This window comes from Melospiza georgiana, chromosome 7 (assembly GCF_028018845.1).
Source record: "Melospiza georgiana isolate bMelGeo1 chromosome 7, bMelGeo1.pri, whole genome shotgun sequence".
Lineage (NCBI taxonomy): Eukaryota > Metazoa > Chordata > Aves > Passeriformes > Passerellidae > Melospiza > Melospiza georgiana.
Window position 1 is genome coordinate 31,883,778 of NC_080436.1, and position 24,007 is coordinate 31,907,784.

General features: G+C 41.0%; 1 protein-coding gene across 1 annotated transcript; it reads right to left on the reverse strand.

Annotated features, from left to right (window-relative positions):
• Positions 1–584: 584 nt before the first annotated feature.
• Positions 585–19,881, reverse strand: CFAP221 (cilia and flagella associated protein 221). Its single transcript, XM_058028150.1, has 25 exons — positions 19,816–19,881; positions 18,128–18,309; positions 17,605–17,705; positions 16,529–16,615; positions 16,328–16,423; positions 15,343–15,443; positions 14,303–14,406; positions 13,245–13,404; positions 12,670–12,790; positions 12,472–12,583; positions 12,144–12,252; positions 11,353–11,440; positions 10,764–10,853; positions 9,813–9,908; positions 8,546–8,636; positions 6,844–6,971; positions 6,307–6,387; positions 5,795–5,902; positions 5,520–5,681; positions 3,916–4,074; positions 3,436–3,530; positions 2,719–2,808; positions 2,397–2,516; positions 1,585–1,614; positions 585–995 (listed from the first exon to the last, which is right to left on the reverse strand). The coding sequence occupies exons 2-25, from the start codon at positions 18,261–18,263 to the stop codon at positions 872–874; spliced, it is 2,589 nt and encodes an 862-aa protein (XP_057884133.1). The 5' UTR covers positions 18,264–18,309; positions 19,816–19,881; the 3' UTR covers positions 585–871.
• Positions 19,882–24,007: the final 4,126 nt, after the last annotated feature.

The following is a 24,007-nucleotide window of genomic DNA, read 5'->3' on the forward strand; positions in this document are numbered from 1 at the left end:
ATAAACTTCTTTTCCTAGGTGCTTTAAGTATGTCTGGAAAGAAGCATGGTTTCTAGGAATGCAGTGGGTATTGCTGCAATTTCCATGCCTTTTAGCACAGAAGATTTGTGCTTTTCAGCACAAACAGCCTGGACCACTCTGTAAAATGAGCAATCAATTCACTATGGATAAAAACAATTTTGTCTCAAGTCCAGCTTGCTGACAAGAAAGTAGGAGACATCTCAGCTGCAAGATGATATGCTGAGAAATCTCCTTTCCTAGGAAATACACCCAGAGCATTACAGGTTTCTCATGAGGCTCTGCCGTTCATTCACTCAACCCATGCATGCTTTTGCCAAGACCCGTGCACTGAATTAAATCCCTGAACAGCCAATGAGACTTGTTTGGACATTGTCTTTGCAGACAGTAATGGTGTTCAAGCCTTCCTTTTCCTTAAAAATATCAAATATATGGCTTACTGTCAAGTCTGAGATTTAGCAACTTACCTGCAAAAATTCAAGGACAGGTCAGAACTAAAAAAACAAAATCAGAAAATTTTCGTCATGAGGTCTTTTCACATTTTATTTGAAAACTGTGGGCTGTAAACTAATTAGCAAACTATTTACATGGTGGTATTAAGGTTTTCTGGTCCTTCACACCACAACAAAATAAGCAGGTCCAAGGATGAGGTTTCTCACTGGAGTAATTATTGTGTTTGGGGTAGTGAGTACAGTGAGAGTCCTTGACAGAGGTGGCATTACTGGTGGTTCTCTTCTCTTTGCATATGAAGTTGCTGACCTCACTGAACAAAAGTAAATGTAGCTGGGACAGGAGAGGCCTCATACATTAACAGGATAAGCAGGGCCAGGCCATGAACTTTGTAAAATTATTTTTATCCCAGAATAAGGGTTTTATTAAGTGCTTTCAGCTTCAATGTCTCCAGATGTTTTTGAATTTTCTCTCCCATCTCACTGTTCTGGAGTTGAAAATGTCCATCTGGACCATTTTGGTGGTCTCTGCAAGAAATTTAAAGCATCATTTGTATTTATAATAATCAGGGAAAATACTTAGGAATGTCTTCAAAATCCAATGAAAGAGGCACTAGTGATTTCTTTTCTCATAATGAACACAGGGTATTCCATTACTGATGCAGAACTGAAAAGGTACTGAAACTGGAAAGAACACTTAACTCTTGGTTTGGCTAGTCAGAAAAGTTAACCATCTGACAGGTAACACAAACTGATTATTACATTTTATCCATGTAGGGACACAAGCTGTGATTGCCAGAACAAGGGCAGCCACATGAAAACCTGGTTTGCCTTAAGGACAAAACTGGTGTAGAGAAGCAATATGTTCTCTGTCACCCAGTGAAACACCAACCCCTCAATAACAACAAAGAACCTTTCGGTGACAACATAAAGGATTGGGACTTCATTGTTTGCTAAGAAACTTTTGCTTCCCTCTTTACAAACCCAAAATAATAGGGAAGATTTCAACAAGTAAATATCAACACCCAGAGTTGTCTAATATTGAAAATTATTTTAATTTTTTTTTCCTGAAAACATCTAAGATTTAAGAAAGAAAGAATGTTATAAAATGACTTACCCAGGGAAAGCACTATCCAGCCCTATATCACTGTGGGAGAAAAAGATCACTCTTTAGTTACTCAAGCTGTCCCAAATCCCCATGTTCTGACAACCAGTGTCATAAAATGTAAAAACCAGCACCGAGTGCAACATATCTATATTTTTACAGCAAATTCTTCCCGTGCAAAAGTAAAGCAGACATTCAAATCTCTTGATAGCTCTGAAAGTTTGAGGTTATTTTGAACATCCTGGTATCTAAGCCCCATCATGGCAACTTTAAAGAGGGGATAACTGTTGGACAGAAATGAATTCACTTGCTCCAAGGTTAGAACTCAGCACTTTTACCTGTGTTGCTCTGCAACACTTGTCACCCACACTGCCTGCTGTGGTGTGAGCTGGGGGAGTGTGAAGTTTGAGCTGAGCAAATATGAAACACTCCTAAGAAAAGCCAGAGAAAAAAGCACCATGCCAAGGGGAAATTCTAAGGGCCCTTTTCTCTGCCAGCATGCATAAATATCTAACCAAAAGGGTCAATGAAAAGCAAAAGTCGCTGGTCCAAGAATGTTGAACATCTCTGAGAAAGCAAGCAAACTGCCTCGAGTGTTAGATCATGCTGATATAACCACAGTCAGAGATCCAGGCCAATGCTTTCTGAAGTAAAATCCAGAGACTGAATTTGCAGTGCAAATTTGCTCAAAGTACGAGGTCTGCATTGCACTTGTGATGGAGCCCCTAGAGCACCTCAGTATGACTCTCTGTGCAATTCTGAGAAAACTTCTGATGCTTGACTTTAGATTCCATTTCTCTCTTGTTATTTCAAAATATACCTACCTTTCTATTTTTATTGATTGTCCTTCATATTCTTCTGAGAGTGCCCCCTCAACCTGTGGAAATTCAGCTTTCACCATGTCTGGAGTAAGAATCATGTTGAACGCAGCTTCATCTGTCTCACTAAAATGAATAAGATGATGAACAATTTGCCTTTGTCCTTTTGAAAGTGTTTTTTTAGCCAACAAGAACAAAAGTATGTTTTATGCAAAAGAGACTTTGTGCCTTTGCCTTTGAGGATCTCCTGGAACAGGTTTTGACACATCCATACAAGTGGTTTAGACACAGTCAATAACAGCATGTACAGAATAGGGGAGAAACTTACTGGTCAATTATGTTCTCCTTGTCTCTCTCAGGCAAGTCATTCAGCACTGGTGGTAGATCTGCTGGAAGCAAATCTGAACTGTAAGGATCCCTGTGATGGAAATTGTATTAGTTTAATGTATTAATACTAAGGGTATTTTCATATTTTGAAGCTTCACAGCAGTTGCAGTTACAATGAAGATGATGTACTTTTAAATATTTGTGGAAAATCTGGCTGCACCAGAAACTGCTGTGATATGAGAGAATGTGAGCCTGAGAGATGTTGGCTAGCACTGGGTGCAAGTGTCCATAAGTTGAAGGTTTTACAGACAGACAGACAGACAGACAGACAGACAGACAGACAGAGACAGAGTTTGTACCTCCTGAGGTCTTCTAGGACTGAGTCAACAAGCTTTCAGGAGAGATGTTATAGAAAGCCCAGACTGGAATTCTCCTTCCTGGGATAGGCATTTCTTTTAATGATATTGCTCTTAATCCACCCTTCTAGGAGTTCAGTAGGAGTTTATTTCCTGTTGGTTTTGGATTTCTGAGCAGCAATTAATTCCACTTGTAGGCCCACTTTCACTTGTGGGACTAGTGATATCAATATAGCTATGGGCAGCAGAAACTAGGATTTGTGTTTTCAAATTCTTTCAAACAGATTTGTGTTTTCAAATTCTTTCAAATTCTTTCAAATCCTCTTTCAACAGAGGATTTGTGTTTTCAAATTCTTTCTTACCTATGTACTGTATTTGTCAATGTGGGAATGTTAGAAAAAGTGGAATACTCCACTGGTGAGAATTTTCTCCATTCCATTACTCCACAAATCACTTCCTGAAATGACAAGTGATACACAATCAGACCTCCAATACACAATGCAGAGAGGCTTACAGGACAGAGCATCTTGGCTGAGAATTGAATCTGGGGAGCTGAATACATTTCAAAGATCCTTCCATCACTGTAAGGACATGAAAATACAACAGTGAACACATGGAAAGAGCAAAGAAACATGAAGGCATAAGTAAGAGACATGGGTAAAGCCTAAGCAGAATTAGTTATTCTGGCCCATGTACTGAATATTTAGGTGCATACATAATTTATATTTGAAAATATTTTCTATCTAGAATGACTCCACCTTCCATTTTGATTCCTTAGTGCAAGTTCTCAGGAAGAACATACCCCAGACAGGTACTCATACAATAAACCCAAAAGAACATACCGTGTGATCCAGAAATTTCTTTTGTGTGACTGGAATACTGGATCCTCTGGGGCATTCCTTGGTAACAGCATATTTTGGATGAGGACAAAGATGATATTCAATATCTGATTCACAATAGGGCAAAGGAAGTAAAAATGGAACTAATCCTGGAATGGGGTTCTAAAAACAATGAAGAGATTATTTTAATAAATTGCTCTGAGTACCATAACAAATGTAATTAATGAACTTTCAGTTCTTACAACTAATGTAGTCTCCTCAGATTCACAGCTTTGTCTTACTCTGACTGCTCTGTTTAGTATGATCCTTCACTTTCTGTATCTTCCCCTCATCCTACAGTGTTGTCTGATTTATTCATGCTCCCAACTGTCTAAAATACAGCAATTGAGCTGTTGTCTCCCAGTCTGGAAGAAAAAACCATTGCCTAATTATTCTGAAATCCATTGCTGATTCTCTGAATAGTTCAGAATCCAAGAAGGGAAAATGGTCTTGCTATGGTGGAAGCCACAGCACACATGGCTTCACATTTTGCCATCCATTTCCCTGCATTAGCATCTGTTTCTGGACAAAGTCCAGTGCTGGGCAGTGGGATCAAGCTGTGCCTGGCTCTCACACTGCTGTGACAGAGGGATGAAAGAGATGCTCAGAGGAACTCATCAGCACGTCCACTGGAGTCCTGGCTGTGTGTGAGGGGGACAAATCTGCATCAGAGATGTTATGCCAAGGTCACCAGGCCAGCGCAGCGGGCAGGGCTGGGAGCCAGAGCCACCCCCAGCAGGCCCAGTGCCATGCTGGGTGGGAGATCTGCCTGTGCCCATGCACAGCCCTGCACTGAGCCCTACAGCTGTCTCTGCCTGCTCAGAGGCACCTGCAGAGCTCCAGGCTGGGCTGCACTGGGGGAAATACCTCCTGCAGCTGTAGCACAATCTACATGACAACTGTAACAGAAAACCCTCCCATGCAAGAGGCAGTGATTTTTTGAATCTCTGTGCCTAACAGCTTGGGAATGTGGTTTGGGATGCTGTGAGAACTCTTAGAAACTGTAAGCAGGATACAATGTGAGCAGAGTTTGACTTCAGTTTTCTGTTTACCCAAAGATTAGGCAGATCTGTAGTCACCTAGCTGAACAGCAGGAAAAGACTGCACCTATCCTACCTACCTGGGAAAGAATGTGAGGTTACAGATGGACTGAGATGCCTTTCCTCTAACATCCAAATGGGGAAACAAATGGAGAAGAAGGGAGGGGTTCCATGGTGCTCCCAGAAATCCTGTGATCATTGATCCTTTGTGGAGTGTCAGACTGGAGGAGTCTCCAGTTCCCTGCTTTCACTGCAATTTTGTCTTATCATCCCTCCCCTGAACTGATCAAAATCCACTCCAAACTGAAATAGTGTCCCTCTCAGTGGGATGAACTCTGGGATTCCTATCAGAGCTCTGTGATTCCTCTATATCAGAGCTTGCACCATGAAGGATTACTCTCACTCTGGATAGCTTTAAAACCAATCTGAGTAAGAAAACTGCCCACAAATTCCACATCAGGCTTCTGATGAAATAAGCACACTTCTGCTCCTTTCTTAGGTTCTTTATGGAAGCCAACTCCTACTCACAAAAATGCGAAGTGGGTTGCTCTCCCTTGGGTGGACTAAAGCTTGGGGAGGAACCAGGCTTAACAAGCTGATATCTCCTTCTGCTGCTTCTTTGTCAAAATCTCTCCTCTGGGAGAGCTGCCCCTCAGGAGAAGGAGAAGGAGTCACTTGAATCAATTCATCCTTGAAAAACACAGACATCAAAGATTTTTAGTGTGTAGTAAATCTTTCAGTATAAAATGTTGGTGCAAAAATAATCAAATGTGGAAATGTGGGGTTGGGAGTGACTTTTTTACCTGGGCTCCCTGCCTCAGTGGTCGGGAAAGTTTTACAGGTTTGTAACTTGTGGCTGCATAGTGTGTACTAAAGGGCTGATACTTCATAATCTTGCAATGCTGAGGAACCTAAGTGCAAAGAAAAAAGATGTGCTGCAGAAAGTGACAATAATCACTTCCAGTTAACTCATAAATGGAGTGGAACATTTGGCTTTGTCATGGATGCATCACATCTCCATGGTAAAAGACACTCCCAGGACATGGTACACAACCAAAACTTTGAGAAGCCATACTTCACCAGGAATTTGATCTTTGAGATACAATAATTTCAGCTAAGGTGATTCATCTCTGAATGGAGAGAGGGGAATATTGCTGGCTGTAAATTGGTTACTCATGGAAACTGGTGAGATTTTGTTTTAATAAAAGCATGCTAAAAATCATACAGCCTTATTAAAGCAACATTTTTACTGGGCTGTGCAGAGGCCATTTAACTGCACAGGAAAGAGAAACATGAGGCAGGTGTACTGACTCACCTTCAAGTCATAAAATGGAAGAATGTTTTCAACTTTCACGTCTACAGATTCAATAGGAACAGGGCCAAGAGCATCAGGTGCCTGAAACAGAACAATATTTAAAACAAGTAATATGGTGGGCATTTTGTTTTGTATTGGCAGCAATCCATGAACACAGCTAATTGAAAACATATGGAAATAATTATGCAAATATTTACTTGTTACAGTTTGATATTTCTGTTGTTCTTTCTTGGACTCCACCATTTCAGTTATTTTTGTCTTTGCTTCTGAAAAATGGATGTTAACTAACTCTGAGCATTAATGTATTGCTCACAATTCTAGGATACAATTAAGAGAATGAAAAAAAAAAAATTTTACTGTTTTCAGCAGAACCCTTAGTAAATCTGTGGTCCTGAATTAATTTGCCAGAACCCCAGAACACCAGTTACACTGTGAAATTTTAATAAAAGTACTATCAGCCCTGGGGCCAATGTTTTCAACAAAATTCTATTCTAAAAATTCTAGAGTGCTGACTAATATCTAAGTCACTGCACCTACCAAATAATTGTGTAGTTCATGGGACCTGTAAAAGGGGAATTCAAAAGGCAATATATCATCTTCAGATATTCTGGAAGAAAAGTCCTTATGTTCTTCACTCTTCTCTGCTTTGCTGAAACTCCTGCTTTCTGTCATGAGTGGAAACCAAATATTAAGATTTTGTAATGTATCTTAATACACTGTTTCAGAAATAGAATCAAGCCACAAAATGTATTTAACATTTTCCTAAACCAGGATGTCTAGAAATTTAAATATAAAAAGTAAAGTAATACTTCCTAAAGACTTTAAATGTCACATCTATAAAATATGAGCACAATACCTTGAACAGCAGACAGATTTAATTTCCCCTTTCCTAAAAAGACATCACAGCCCACTCCTTCCAGCATGGCTCACAGCAAGGCTGAGACAAGTCAGAGGCCTCTCTTACACTAAATGTGATTACACCTTCTATTTGCAGCATTTCTGCATCTCCTGCATCCTGGGAATTAAAAGTCCCTATTGTAGAAGCAGGAAAAGACCTAATATGGAACAGTGTGTCTCAGGAGCTTTCAAATTGTGTGTGTCTAGAGGGGAGTGGGAAATAGGAGACTCAAATTCTTCTCTGTCTCCTATTTACCCAACAGTGACTCCCATCCAAAGCCAGTTTTCTTCTATGATGTTAAATAACAAGTCACTTTTCCAGACCAGCACTTTCATTCCCATGTAAAAAACCCTAACTGATTAAAAACACTTCTATGAGAAAACAATGAGGACAAAAACTCAACCCAGTACTGGCTACCTGGCAATGTGTCTCATGGTTCCTACTGTCTCATTTCACTGAGTTCAGACCTCTTGCCTTCATCACATTCAGGTGTCTTTCCCCCTTCCATCCCCCCTGCAGTAAGCTCCTGTCATCCTGTGACTCTCACCTCTTGGGCTCCACCTGATCTGTTCATCTCCCTGTCTCTCACACAGTCCCATCTGTCCTTTCATTGCTCCTCAGGCCTACACACAGAACCACAGAATGGTTTGGGTTAGAAGGGACCTTTAAAGACCACCTTGTCCAACCCTTCTGCCAGGGGCAGGGACATCTATCATCACATCAGGTTGCCCAAAGCCCCACCCAGCCTGGCCTTGAACAGTTCCAGTGATGGAGTATCCACAGCTTCTGCCCTGTTATTAAGTAGATAAACTGCAAGGTTCCTAAGAATAGTTAATCACATTTCTTAAACATGGTAAATAATGTGTATGGAAAATAGATGTATCTTGACTACAGCCACTTCCACCTTTTAGCAGTGCCTGTTGCCATAGGACAAGAGGTAACAGTTTTGAACTAAAATAAGGCAGTTTCAGACTACATATAAGGAAGAATTTTTTTGCAACAAGGATGGTAAAACACTGGAACAAGTTGCCCAAAGAGGTGGTGGATGTCCCATCCCTGAAAACATTTAAGGTTGGGCTGGGCAGGGCTCTGAGCAACCTGCTCTCATTGAAGATGTCCCTGCTTCTTGCAGGGAGGTTGGACTGGATGGCCTTTAAAGGCCATCCAATCCACTCTATGCCTCTACCTTGTCAAACTTCTATTTCTTTCTGGAACACTCCTTTATAAGAACTCTGCACCAGACACACTGCACCAGACAGGTAATGCACTAGACACACTGCAGCACAACCTGAATTATCATAGCTCATGGCCAAAATATCAACTTGTTCTTCTAATCCTTACCAGACCCAGAGCCTTCCTCCAGACCTCTGGCCTCCCTGGGCAGTCCACGCAACAGAAGCAACAAACGTTTTAGACGAATCTGAACCAAAATCTGAGAGAATGATTTTTAAATTTAAGTCAAACACCCTAAGATTTGCAGCCATAGAAATACTGTATATGTTACACCTGTATTTATTCTCCAGAGCTCACTCAGACATCTCTATTTGAGAATTTTTAATATAGTTTTCTGTTCAGAGAAAGTGGGAAGGAAAGATGTAGAACGGATCTCAACTCTATAATAATACAGTTAAATTTTTAAATTTACTCTTACAGGTTAATCAGATTTTTTTTGCTATGTCTTTTGCTTGGTGTTTACAGTCATATAACTATACAATCAGTTAACCAGGGCCATATTAATTTTTGTAGCTCTGAAAATGAGGAGAGTAAACAACAACCTGCACTGTGTTTTTGTCCGTACCCTACATGGTAAAAATAAAGAATCCTCAGTTTTAATACCAGATGGGGCCATTTGGTCACCTCTTTATTTGTACAATAAAAGAGAGTATTTAATTTCAAGACCTCAGTATTATTAATAGATTGAAGAATATCCAAACCGGACACTAGAAGAGCAGAATACTTCCCTCTTGCTTGTTCCATTAAGATTTACTGAGGAAAGAGCAGTGGTGATGTTAGATAATACTGAAACCAAATGAAATAAGTGGTTTTACTGATTAGCCTTTAGTTTCCAGGTCTATACCTCCCTTATTTGAATTTCTATCTGTTGCTTCCCATGTTCCCATCATGCACCATTGCAAAGATCCTCCATCATCAGTAACCTCAGAGGAGTTGGGAGGTGCTGTTTTCTCCCTCTACTTTCCTTTTCCAGATTAAGTGTCTCCTTACAGAGAAATTGCTCTAAGGCTGAACATCTTGGTGGCTCTACACGGAACTCACTCCAGCTTGTTAAATTCTTTCTTGTACCAGGGGCCCAAAACAGGGTGCAGTACTCTATATGCATTTTTAAATCTTTTTTGTACAGAAGTATTTTTTTTCCTTCAAAAAAAATTCTGAATTTATCTGCATTTGTTTAGTATCAATTGCAATATGAAAGATGAATTGAATACAAAACTTACTTCAGATCCTTATTTCCTGGTGAGGTAGGGGCACATTTATCAAGTTACCTAATCCCTAGCTAGATGTGAACAGTCCTCCCATGCTGGTTGCTTGTTCTTTTATGCTGTTTCCCAGGTGTCATGCCCTCACACTGCATTCTGGTTGTTCACTTTACCTTGTATGCTGCTTGCTGGAATTTCCTGAACATCCTCTTTCTGCTGTCCCAAGGGTCATTATGGAGCAAGTCGAATGTGGGATGGACACTTGGTTGCTGCACAGTGTATTTTTTAAAAAGGAAACAGAAAAGAGAAAGGACAATCCTTTTTACAACTAGATAAGGTAGAACTTTTCTCCATCCCAAGTCACACTTTGACCTGAATACGTATTTCTAAATATTGAAATTGATCCAGTGAAAATATTTGCAGCATTGGCATCTAACCAGAAACCTTCACTGCAGGGCTTAGTGGGAGGTAATCACCAGGTATTTGCAGATGGAGTATGGGGAATGCAGAGATAGTGTGGCATGGTCTGCCTCCACACAAATGACCAACACAGACCAGGACTGCAGTGCACTCCATGGGCAGTTGGACAGCAAAGACAATGGACAGGGGCTCTAACAAAAACACACTTTATCTTGTACAGACATGAAGTTGAAACAGCTGTAAGGACTCAAATCAGGCACCCAGCAAAACCAGTATCCTTTCTCCAATAATGGCACATACCCAAAGAAGAGTGAAAGACGCCAAAGAGAAGGGCAAAAAAATCTAAGTACCAGAAAGGTTCCTGTCAATCTGACCTGCAGGTAAAAGTTGGAAGTCTTGTGATATGCTCAACCTTACAATGAGGCATGAGAAAGCTCCTGAGAGATCTTTCAGAAACGAGCCATATAAATCTTAGATTAGGCCTGCAGATTTCCACTTGACTCTCAGAGCAGATTAGAAGATGAGCTGTGCACATAGCATGGTGCTTGCCCTACCTAAAAGTAAAATGGGAAATAAGGCACTGACACAGAAACAGCAATATCAGGAGGAAAAGTATTCAGTGTCAAACATCTATGGCTATTTGTTAGCTTGGGAGGTGATAATTTAGCATGCATATAGCAGGCTCTAGAAACATATGAACAAACCTGGTCAACATGCCGGGTAACACGTCTGGAGGAAACTTCTACTTCACCCCTCTGAAACTCCTGTTCTATGATAGGATCTCCTCTTTGGAGCTAATTTAAAGAAAAATCACATTAGCACAAAGCATCCAGTGAATTACTTCCTCCATTACAATTAGGGAAACTCACAATGCAACATTCTGGAGGTGTTTAATGAAACACAGACTTCATTCCCTTTTAGGGTGTGATTATTGCAACTCTTAAGCAAGTCAAACAAAGTAAAATAATGTCTTTTCAGGTCTGAGTTTCAATCAAATCTCTGTCCTAATGAAACATGGGTGCAAATCTGCTCACTTGGGCAAATATTGTTACATTTCTCATAATACCTTACCCTTTTCTCTGTCTACCTTCAAGACAAAAACACCCCTGAAACAGTGATGCACAGGCACAATAAAGATATGACTGCAGTTACAAGCACAACTACCCCAGGTTTGCATTAATTAATGAAGAAAAACTGAACATGTAGAGAGCTTGATACATTCACAGTGCACTGCATAATATGAAAGTATAAGTGTGATTTTTAAATTAACAGAAAAAACCATCAAAGACTAACCCTGTATTGCTCTTCTTCCCTTTGTCGGCTTTCAATAATCTCTTTTTTACGCTCTGCAGAGATTGGATCACTTCCCTTGTGAACTTGCCTGCATTTACAGTGGAGACAAGAAAAATGCTTCACTTAATACACAGTTTGCTTTATTCAAAGGCAAGCAGACTTACTCCCCTCTTCCTGAGGTGCCTAGGTGTCCATGACATTCATATGAGATGATCTGTGGATTTCAAATGAAACCATCATGTGCTTAAAGATCCAACTGTGATCTGCTTTGCACCAGTTGATGTACAACAGAATAATAAAATCATTAAGGCTGGAAAAATCCTCTAACTGCCTAACACTTCACTAAACTATATCCACATCTATCAGCACTACATCTACATGTTTTTTGAACACTTCCAAGTGTAATTCTGCTCTTACTCCATTATTCATTTTATCCTCAATTTATTGACAGCCATGACAAAAATCTTCCTTTGGCCTTAAGGGCACAAGATGAGATGCCTGAGAACAAGGTTAGGCAAACCAGGTTTTCAGCAGCTTTCTTTTTGAATGGAACAATAAGGCAATCAAAGTCCTCATTGGGTACTACTTTGGATACTACTGAGTCTGCTCTTAAGCAGGAGAGAAAAAAATAAATAAAACATCAGTAATTAAGGCTTAAACCAAATGTATTGAGACACAAAATGGCAGCATTCTGCACTAGTGGACATTGTATACATCATTCATAAAGGCCTTGGTTAAGCAAATCCCAGTCTTGTTAACATGGTTAATTAACATGGTTTACTAGCACTTACCGCTTTAGATGATTTGCTTCCTCTTCCTGAACATTTTGTTTGACTTTTAGTTGAAATATAGCATCCTTCATCTGCCTTGTTTTTTTTCCTTCTTTGCCTTGGGACAGGGCTGCAGGAACATCAGAAAGCCATATCACACCTCAGTCTAGACTGGATTTTTAATTGTGAAAAACATCCATTAAGATAACTGTAGCCATTAATACATAAAGCTAAGGAGAGAGTTCTCTCAGAAACAACAGTCACATCACATCAGCAGTTCTGAAGCCAAGCTCCTCATCAGAGCTACAAATAATGCTAAGACCAAGTTTATGCTGCTTAATTACTTTACCTTCTTTTACGTCCTTTAACTTCAATTTGCCTGGTTCCTGAATCAAAACAGTAGCTACAGAATACGGATTTGACAAGTCTGTGGGGAATCTGAGATTCTGGTATTCAATTTCCTATGAGATATAAATTAATAGGAAGAAACAGAATCATGGAAGATTTCCAGCCCAGAAAAGTACTTGTAATTATTATCTTTTCACACCTTTAGTTTTTGAACAGGCTTCGACTGTAGTTGGCTCAACCGGTCTCTTCTCCACAACACAGGTTTTCCAGACACAGCTTTTTTCTCTGGATGACTTTGTTGTTCATCAATATATTCTTTTCTAGATGTCAGAAGGACACATATTCCTTTCATAAGCATTCTCTAAATGACATATGAGTCTAATTTTTTCACAAAAAAATTAAGTACAGTCCAAAAGGCTCAAAGCCCCCTGCATCTTGCAAGGCCTCAACAATAAGAATAACAAGTGGGAACGATAGAAGCTGAGGATGCTCACATTTCTTTAAGGATATGTAACTTCTCATTATATTTATTTTGGTTTTTTTATTTAATGTAAATGAAGGGTGTTCTAATCAAACAGTGTAAAAGAGCAGGTACATGTATCAACAGTAGAATTACATAAGTGCATTGTAAGTCTCCAAAGAAACCAAAAAGATTTTGGTTTGCTTTTTAAGACTTTGCTTAAAAAGATCTTAGTAAAATTGTATTAAATCCTATAACATTAATATCTTTTAGAACTGGGCAAAACCACTCCAAAACCAGTCAGCCACACATACATCAGAGCCACATGTGGTATTGATGTTCCTGTGAATACACACACATAGGGTTTTGAGTGAAACTCTGAAATCTGTAACTGCATTGCCATTTGTGCTGTTCCATACTCCAGTGGGGAATACTTCACAGTTACTTTGACTTTTCCATTGGCTGGAATGATTCCTGTGATTAGAGGAAAAAACAGTAAGAGTCCATATAACATGAGCTCACTTAAGTGTACTGGAACTCATTCTGGGCCATTTTTTAAAAACAATTTAATTGTTTGAATGGTGGCAGTAGGCATGGAAAATCTTTCTGGTCTCAAAGCATCTTCCAAAAACTATGTCTTGCTGCCAGATAATAGAAGATATTTTGCAATAGCAGAGAGGTTTGACGGTAGGGCTATAATATTTCATACTGCTGTGAAAATGACTGCCTGTTTATATGTAGAAATTCTGCACTTGCATCTGCTAGTCTTAAGTCTTTGGCACTTTCTGCTTTCATGGGCAAAGCATTTATAAACATATTCCTCTGAGCTTTTCCAAGCTAGAGGACTCATCTGGATTTGATGCATTACCTGTCTCTGCTTGACCTTATTTCCTTACTACTTATTCCAGTATTTTCTCAAACACTTTAATCACCATTCAGATCCCTAAACATTCAGGGCCTTTCCCAACCTAAGTGACTCTATGATACTATGATTACTCTGAGCACAATGGCTTTGAGTAGGAGCTGAAACATTTTAGTGCTTTTCAGATGGCCTTCAGCTTTAGTTTCAGGCTACCAAAATTTCTGACTTAAGTTTTACTGGGATGACCCTATTTCAGGGATATTCTTCTGGGAAAATAAAAGTTGCATGGACCATTTGGAACATTTTGGATTTTGTCAAAGCTGGGCATTGCCTAAAGAAACTTACAGCTAAGATGGCTATTTGCCATGAGGCTGAAAATGACTGGCAGCATTTACCTGCAAAAGCTTTGCCTGAGGAAAAGGTTTTTTCTGTACAGCACTGAATACACTGTCAAAGTAATTACACCTAATAAATACAGATTTAACATTTAGAATTTTAAAGTCAGTCTACCAAATGTTGGCTGAACAGTGAAGGCTCTGTGAGGCTGAATAATATCAATGTGGAATTCAAAATCTATGGGACAGCTGCACTGCAGGGGGATAACATACTCCTTACTGAAAAGAGAGAAAGGAAAAATCATGTTAATCAAAGTACAGTTGTTCATCAATTACAAGCTGGGAAATTGTATTATACACACCATGCACTAATTTACCTGCATTCAGAGGGGTATGTTACTTATTAATGTAAAAATCATAATTTCTCACTGTTCCAAAATAGCAAAATATTTCAGATCTTTCATCCCCCCAGGAAATAAGAGTTAAATCTTGATTTGAATGTTGGACATTACTTTCTCCTACTCATACATAATTTGATTATGGAAAATTTTTTAAAAATTACTTTTTAAAGGTTATTTATGCCCATCATCAAATTCTTACAGACTGTAACATCTAGCAAATACAAACAATGCAAACTGGAGCAACAATGAGTACAGAACCAGAAATCAGCCTTTTGCCATGGCCCTCCTCATGAAAGACAATGAGAAAAGCAAGTGTTGAAAACTTTCAAAACTCCAACACATCAGAATGACTGAACTTCAACCACTGTAGAAATAATGGTGCTGGGGCCTAATTTTCAGAAATCATCATAATTACAACTAACACAGCAAATATACTGCACAACTAGGCCCTAATAAACAGAATCTGCCTTCTCCTTTTCCCCTTCTCAGTTCCTATTAACATCTCTTACAGATTAGTTTATGAGAACAGTCAGTGCTATATCCATGCAATAGACAAAGTAAAATGAAGTCTAGCTCATTAAATACTTTTAAATACAAGAAGCAAAAATAACCAGCCCATCTTCATATATGTTTAGCTTGCACAGCATTTATGTTATGGTGAATGTGCACCTGAAACTGTTCATATACACAATTATTTTGCAGTCCAGGTGGTAGTTGAGTTTCTTAAGGCTTTCAACATTATGTTGTATGAATAGAGGAAAATGGGTTTGGGCATGTCTTGCAAAATGTAGACAAATGTCTGTCCTTAACTCACCTCTCACCAATTGATACATCAGACAGATTTATAAATGATGGAAATTCTACAACATTCACAGTAGGGTAAGCATGCATGGGAATAACTAAGGTATCATCTCCCTGCAAACAAACAAACAAAAAACAAACAAGGGCAAATATTTATATCTTACAATTAGTAAATCATAGAATCATATAATGTTATGGGTTGGAAGCAACCTTAAGGATCATCCAGTCCCAACACCCCCTGTCATTGGCAGGAACACCTCACACTAGATTGGGCTGACCAAGGCCTTATCCAACCTGGCCTTGAACACTGCCAGGCTTGGGGCATCCACAGCCCTCCTGGGCAACTGTTCCAGGGTCTCATCACCCTCATAATAAAGAATTTCTTCCCAATATCTAACCTAAATTTCCTGTCTTTCAGTTTGTACCCATTACTCCTTGTTCTATCACTACAGTTCCTGATGAAGAAGTCCCTCTCCAGCTTCCTTGTAGTCCCTTTCAGATACTGGAAGGCTGCTATGAGGTCTTCATGTAACCTTCTCTTCCCCAAGCTGAACAGCCCCAACTTTCTCAGCCTGTTATGGAAATAAAAAGTTTCTCTAGTAGTTGGCCAGTAAGTGGGCATAAAACATCTTCAAAATTATCATTGTGTTGTGCCTCAGACCGTTAATATTCCACCTGCTTTCAGTATCTTTCTGTCTTTCCATATTTTATACAAATTTCTAGAGCTCCTCTGAGCCACTTATCTAAGTCATTACATCAATGTGCCACAAAGACTGATCTACTGGCAAAGAATAACAGAATAAGTCATATAATCTTGCCTACTGCTCTGGGATGTTTGCAGAGAAAAATTTTTAATGCTTTAAGTTAAATACTCCAATCAAAACTCACTGGGAATAAACCTATGTGTCTCTAGAGGATTAACTAAACCTTTATCATTATGCTCTAATATTTGTTTTATTCCATTCCAACTCTAACCACGTTTTGCAATGAATGCTCACCTCACAGTGAATTCGGATGCAGTCATAGTAATACCTCCACTCATCAGGGCAAAAATCAACAGTGACCACAAGGGACAAACCAGGGACAAGCCGGTGCTAGAAAATGACCCCAAACAAGAGAAAAGCCATGTAAAAGCTGCTTATATGGCACAAAACCTGTGCTGCATGCAAAGAGCAGAGTGAGGACTTTCTGGCACTTACTGCTTTGTTGTATTTGATCTGAAAATACATTGTCTGGGGTGGTATTATGTGAAGGTTTACTGCATTGGTAGAAATATTTATCAGCTTCTGCAGAACAAAAGAAAACAAAAACCACAAAACACTTTACAATATAAGAGGTCAGTTAAGAATACCAACTAAACATTTTGTAAAACCTTCCATAGCAAGAAGTAACAATTTTTACTTTAGCAGAAACAATTCTAAATATGCTCTGAATTTAAAATAAAACTATGCAAAACTTACATCCTGCATTTTTATTCTTTGGAAACAAGTTCCAATTTTTAACCAAGGAGTAACAGTTAGTTTTGCTAGAATGATGCTACTATTGAATCAAATTCAGATGCTGTTTTGCTTATATGCAAAAGGAACAAATATTTTATTTGCAACAAACAACTTATTGATCACTTTTAGGGACATCTGAACCAAAAAGAATTACATAATACTTCATGGTTCTGTTTTGGTGTATAACCAACTGACTTTTGGACAGTGATAGTTCAGCCTGCAAAGCCTCCTGCACTTGTTTACTTTCATTGCATTCAGAGAACCTAGTCCAATATAACTACCAACCTCAGTCTCAATACACTTAAAACATGAATAACAAAGGCACACAAAGGAAAAGCAGAGAGTAGAAAAGGAAATACCCAAACCATTCACAAGGAAAGGCAATCAAATCTATGCACTGAATTTCCTTTCTCAGAATAAATTGTTCTTGGCAAAAGACCAGAGGTGCTTTCAAAACTTTCCCACCAGTAAACATGTTTGCAGACACAGTGACAGTCCAAGGACATTTTGAAAGCAAGTCTCTTGAGGAGTTAAAGCCCAAATCCTCTATTCATGATGTGCAAGTCACATATCACAAACACTGATACAGACAGGGAGTATAAAGGAGGGTGATGCTCACAGCCTGGTACTCATCTCTTTGTTACCACAGGACCACTGAATTTAAGTGCTGCTTGTAAGAGCACTCCACAGGGCAAAGGCCTCATGACCACAAGGAGTCAACTCAGATTCTGCTGTCCTTTTAAGAGCCCCAAGGGGATCCCTGCTCCAGAACTTACCAGCGTCTGTTGATGATGTTTTCCAATTTCATACCCTCCATAGTGTAACACGGCAGGTTCAGGCTGCACAACCCTGCTCCTCTGACCCTCTGAATAAATCTCTACAGATCACAAAACAGGGAGAAAAAAAGACCAGAAACACACATGAGTGGTACTTGCATTGAAGCAGTCTAGTTATTGTATACTGATTTATTAGCAAGGGAAAAAAAGAGATTATTTCTTCATTTAAAAAGGCATGAATTTATAAATGGAAAGTTATGGCACCATCCACTACCCCAGCAGATCCATGATCTTGCCACCAGTTCATCTCTTGGCATCATGGCTTCAACAAGCCACCCAAAACTTTAGGGCCAGCCAGGATCAGCACAGCCACTGTTTTTTTCCTGACTACTCCTCCCATGATTTAGGCTCTCAGGAAGCTGCAATTTAAGCAACAGGATGGGAGTTGCAAAAAAAAAACAAAAAAACAAGTGTGCCCTAGAATTGCCACAAGGCTGGGAACAGTCAGAGAGCAGGAACTTACTTGATTCCAGCAGGTGATGGGGGACAGCAGGTCTTTTTTTAGGTTCCTCCACGAGGCTGCTCAGGACACTGGGAACTTTCTTCAAGGACCCCCGAGTGACTGTGATGTCTGGGGAGGCTGACTGAACCAGGTCCATGTTAGGACAGAAACAGGCTCTCAATGGCACTAAAATTCCTCAGTGTCTGTGGTCAAATGAAAACAACATAATGATCAATATATCTTCTTTCACACTGGTACTATCTGTTTCCAAAAACTGCCTAAAAACATTTAGGAGAGGCAGCTACTTTTTTTTTCCCTGCTGAAGTAGATGACTCTGTGTGTGCTAAGCACAAGGAGAGAAGGATTCCAGGAAACCTTGCTCCCACTTCAAGGCCTTTTGGGGGGCATCTGTTCTAAGGCTTGCTGGGTTTTTTTCCCCTTCAGGTCTGTACATAACATCTCTGTCTTCCTTCATGTTCCCCAGCAGAGAGGAAGGGAGCAGGTTCTGATAATTCCACTATCTCAACTGATTTCTGCAGATGTGTTCTTTCAATCTCTCCTGGGTGTTTGATTTGTAAACTTGCAGATTAACTTTTAATTTTTAAATATTAATATGAGGGATAAGAAATCTGGCATTTGAATATTTCATTTGGATAGCATCATCTGGGTCATTTGTTCAGGGAAGATAACTGTAAACACAGAAAGCCACAGACATTACAGACCCTGTGTTAAGTATGCAGAGTTATCAGAACATAAACTTCTCTAATGACAAGTGCAAATTTTACATAATAAAGACACCAAGCATGAACCATCCACCAGCAACTATCTTCATAAACAGAGCACACAGAGCCCTTGGCTCTTGTATGAACTGAAGAACTGCATGGAGACAAAGACACAACACTTTTGGAATAAATACTGAATTCAAAAGCCATGCTGGGATTTTCAGCCCTCAAGTAGGCAGCACTCAACAGTTTCGAAGTGGAATCATTACTCCACCTCCCCCATTACATTTTATGGTCTCATCTCTGGTATTTGTTTGATTTTCCAGTCTGCTTTAGATCTTTCAAGCACAACTTGAGAGGTGCTTCAAGCTCATAAAGTGCTGTTTTGATTTATGGTTTTGTACAGTACTAAATAATAAATAAGCAAGAAGCTTAAAATAATGTGCTGCTAGGACCCTGGCCTTCATAATATTTTCCACTCAATAACACCAAGCACAAATTTTCCACTCACAACAGAAAACCTGCAAGAGGGGCTGCATTATTGTGCACAACAGTAAATTCCTTCTGATGTAGCAAGACCAAACTCAGACAAAAAACACTGCAAAAAAATTTCTAAACATAAGGATAAAGCTTACATTTTTTCCACTTGTGTTCTCCAACTTTAATTTACACCACTGCCACCCTCCTTCTCCTGGTCAGCATTCCGCCTCAGGAATGCAAGGTTGGAAAAGGTGTAGGCAGACATAAGTCTCCTCAAAGGATTCCTGGTATAACCTTTTGAGTAATTTACAGTGACGGTGCCATCACGGCTCACCAACTTCAATAACACACTGCGTGTTGCTCAAAGGGCTAACACAGGACAAATCCTTCAGGTCCTGGAATAAAGGAAGACCTGATGTTCTTAAATTTTCCACCTGTGTCTTTCAAGACTTTGTGTGTGTGTGTGAGTAGAAATGTGAAACCTTGGGAGCCCATGGCAAAACTCACCCCAAACGCCCTCAGACCAGGTTATCGCCCTTCTTGCCAGCGCTCGGGCTTTCTAATGCCTTATCGCGTCTCGGAGCTCCTCGCACACCTCACCACACCGAAGGACGCGGTGCAAAGCCATTACAGCTGCGAGAGGCTGGAAAAGGCATCGCTGTGCACAGCCCGTACCTGCCGCCGCCACAGCCCCCAGCCCGAGAGAGCCCCGGCACAGCCCGGCTGTCCCAGCCGGCCCTCCCGGAGCCCCGGCACAGCCCGGTTTTCCCTGTCAGCCCACCCGGAGCCCCGGCACAGCCCGGTTTTCACTATCAGCCCTCCCGGAGCCCCGGTACAGCCCGGTATTCCCTGTCAGCCCTCCCGGAGCCCCGGCACAGCCCGGTTTTCCCTGTCAGCCCACCCGGAGCCCCGGCACAGCCCGGTTTTCACTATCAGCCCTCCCGGAGCCCCGGCACAGCCCGGTTTTCCCTGTCAGCCCTCCCGGAGCCCCGGCACAGCCCGGTTTTCCCTGTCAGCCCACCCGGAGCCCCGGCACAGCCCGGTTTTCACTATCAGCCCTCCCGGAGCCCCGGCACAGCCCGGTTTTCCCTGTCAGCCCACCCGGAGCTCCGGCACAGCCCGGTTTTCACTATCAGCCCGCCCGGAGCCCCGGCACAGCCCGGTTTTCACTATCAGCCCTCCCGGAGCCCCGGCACAGCCCGGTTTTCCCTGTCAGCCCTCCCGGAGCCCCGGCGCAGCCCGGTTTTCCCTGTCAGCTCTCCTGGAGCCCCGGCACAGCCCGGTTTTCCCTGTCAGCCCACCCGGAGCCCCGGCACAGCCCGGTTTTCACTATCAGCCCACCCGGAGCCCCGGCACGGCCCGGCCCGGCCCGGCCCTGCCCTCACGGCGGCCCCGCGGCGGTCGCTCGGCAACGGGGCAGCCGCGCTGGGCCGCACCACTCGCGGCTGGGCTGGGCAGGATCCCAACAGCGGCACTCTGGGTCCTCTGACGGCGAAAAGTACAAAAAAAAAAAAAAAAAAAAAAAAAAAAAAAAAAAAAAAAAGAGTAAAAAACACCCCCCCCTTCTCTCTCTCTTTTTTTTTTTTTCTTTTTTTTTTTTCTTTCCCCCCTTCTCCCCAGTAAGCATCGTTTTCAGTATTCCCAGTGTGGCTACAGACAGAGCAGAGGCACTTCTTTCCCTTTAAAAACTCTCATCTATTAACACCTAAATTGTTCTTACTTGGTTTAAAACAGATTTTGAAAGTTTTACTACAATATTGTTTTTTTTAAAAACCCTCTTTTTCACTTTCCCTCCCATCTCCTTTCTCTTCCTCACTTTTGTGTTCTTGCTTTCAGCATTAAAGGACCATCCCTTGGAAAATGCTCCTGGAAACCTTTGTTCAGTGTATTTTTCATACCACCCATAAACTATGAGGGTTTTCCCCTAAATGGGTACAAGGGAGAAGGGAAAGCAAAGAAAACAAAGTTTTCTTCCTTTTTTTTTTTTTCCTTTCCCCTTCAGAGAGGTGATCTGGATTAAGAACAAAATAATTTATTTTCAGTTTTTCTAACACAGGGGTAAAATGTGTCCAAAAGTGGTGCATTCATTTTGGATAAAAACGTAAGCAAGAAAAGCTTCAGATCATAAAGTTCAGATCCCAGAACACAGTTCCCATACTTAGTAAGATGTAATTGCTTATGGTTAGAAAAAAACTATTCCTATACCCTTGACATGATATCTTAAATATAGGCTTAATATAGAAAGCCAGAATTGTTTCCACAATGAGTATTTTTCTTTCATATTCTAAGAATAAAATTGTTCACTTTCAGTTTTTCTAACATAGAGGTAAAATAGAGCATATTTCTCCTCACAATTCACATGTACATCAGTCTGTTTGGACAGTGATAGCTGAGTGCAAACCAAAAACCCTGTGTGCTTCCACATCAGAGGGTCTGAACATGATGCACCTCTGGAGAGGCACTCTGTAAAGTTTTCTGGAACAGCAAATAAGTGGGAAAAGAGTGAGTTATCAGCCAACAAACCTTCAGATTTCCTCGGGAAGGCTGATATAAATAAAGAATGTTAACCAGGGTTTAAATAGGTGATTCTTGCATCAGCTTCATCTCTCTATTCCAAATGTCAGATGAAAAATGTTTGGCCTGATTGTCAAGCTGTAGTAAAGTCATTGCAAGCAATTTAATTATTTAGCAAAGGGAGGAGAAAATTTAGTTGTTTCAAGCACTAATGGAATTTTTAAGTATTAATAAATAAATATTTACAATCAAAGTTGGTTAGTGTTTGATAAGTAAACAATCCTACAATCAGAATAGTACAAAGCAATTTCTTTTATTTACTCCTAAAGTTAAAGTGAAAAGTCTTTTGAAATGGTGAGAGCAAATTCAGATGTTTCTTTCCTGGTTCAGATAGAGACTTGAAAGAAATTCCAACTGTGACAAATTTATGAGGGGTATACATAGTAGGTATAAAAGCAAATGCGCACAGCTATTGCTTCATTAAACAATCATCTCATTTGGAGCTCTGTGAAATCTTGGTAATAATTCTTTGTAGTCTGCTGCTGCTGTTAGGTTTCCCAGCTCTCCCTGTCTGTCCCACTGGGCTGACATTTGCTGTGAGTCAAGCAATGGTTTGAACAGGTGACAATCCCCCAGGTTTTGTTTTGCATCCATCTTCTTTCAAACACTCACCCTGCACATGAATAAAGTGGGGGGGATCACAAAATATTAATTCACACTGTTGGTGTTTAAATCCAACATTGACTCTCCACACTCCTGGGCCTATTTTGGAAAAAGTGCCACACTCCAAAGTACATTCAGAAGCAAAGCTCTCTCAATTACATAAATGCAAGAAAGAGTGCTGGCTTTCAGGGGAAGATGCTTCAATATGAATGGAATAATAAAATATTCCTTCAGCCAAAGGAAGAGAGAGAAGGACTTGGCGCCCCAGCGAGATGATACAGCGTTGTCAGTGTGGTTTCTTCAGACTATACAGCGACCATTGTCTGTCTGCCTCTCAGACCTCCTCTCAACAGTTTGTTTAACCCTTTGATATTTTCAACCAAACTCTGGGGAAGCAGATGTCTTCGAGAAATGAAAATCACTACAAGTTAAGTGCGGACTGGGGGAAGGGAGACTGAAACATTTGCCATTTGAGGGGGAAAGGATGCTGAGTGAGTGTGCTGGATGAGCAGGACAGAGCCAGTGTGGGGTTCAGCAAATGCTGCTGCTTGCCTGACTGCTGCTCTGGGACTGTGGGGAGAGATGAGGCTGGTGTGCAGGGAAAGAGGGAGCATTGCAACTCAGTGATCTTCATGAGCTGGAATCAGGATGGGCATGGAAAGGGCAGCACGTGCTAGGCAGCCCAAATTCCTTCATTTTTTGTGCTGCTCAGTGGATAACTCGTTTAATCCAATGGCAGGATTTTCAGTGCACAGGCAATTAGCCATATATTTTTCCTAGTCATTGACTTTACTCATATACCTGGAGCACATCTGTGTCCTGGGAAGCACTTCATTAAATTTGACCTGTCTGGTGATGGCAAATTGGAATAGGTGGTAAACGATGTTTACCACAAGATAAGCTGAGAACTGTTGAGCTTTCAGAAAGAGCTCTGATACACAGTGCAAACTCTGGCTCTTTTTTGAAGCTGTATTCAGTATTGTGCTAGAAGTGAATGTGACCAGCAAGGGTTTGGAGTGCCTGCCTTGGCAGCTGGGAGCTCACACCCAGCTAAGCACACAGCCCCTTTACAATAGTTTTGCCACAGAAACAAAACCAGGAATAACTCTGCTGACAGGTGAGGGGATTTCCCAAGGAACCATCTTCGGGAAAGCCAGGATGTCTGAAACAAGGTGCCAGTGGGATCCAAATGCAATGATACCTTGCTGCCTATAGCATTTGGATTAAATGGAGACTGGCTGTTTCTTCAGATGCTGGATAAGAGGATGAAATCTAGGGAATATTTGCAGTCCTCTCTGGAACGGAAGAGCAGATTCCCTGTTTATCCCAGACTAGAAGTTGTCTTTGGCTCTGGCAGCTGTGCTCAGCTGGGCTCGGTGGGACATGCAGGCAGCTGGCTCACCTGCAGCAGGCTCTGCCAGCTTCCTGCTTTCTGCCTCTCAGGGACGTGTGCTCCCCGTGGGAAGCATGTGCAGAGCTATCGGGAGCAGAAAGCAGTGCAGGCAGCCTGAAGCACGTTCCT

Coding starts and splice junctions, on each gene's coding strand:
- CFAP221 (XM_058028150.1), bottom strand. CDS start 18,263: ATGGACCTGGTTCAGTCAGCCTCCCCAGACATCACAGTCACTCGGGGG. Junction 12,253..12,471: donor GTTAAAGGACGTAAAAGAAG/GTAAAGTAATTA, acceptor ATGTTCCTGCAG/CCCTGTCCCAAGGCAAAGAA. Junction 10,854..11,352: donor GGGAAGAAGAGCAATACAGG/GTTAGTCTTTGA, acceptor TCTTTAAATTAG/CTCCAAAGAGGAGATCCTAT.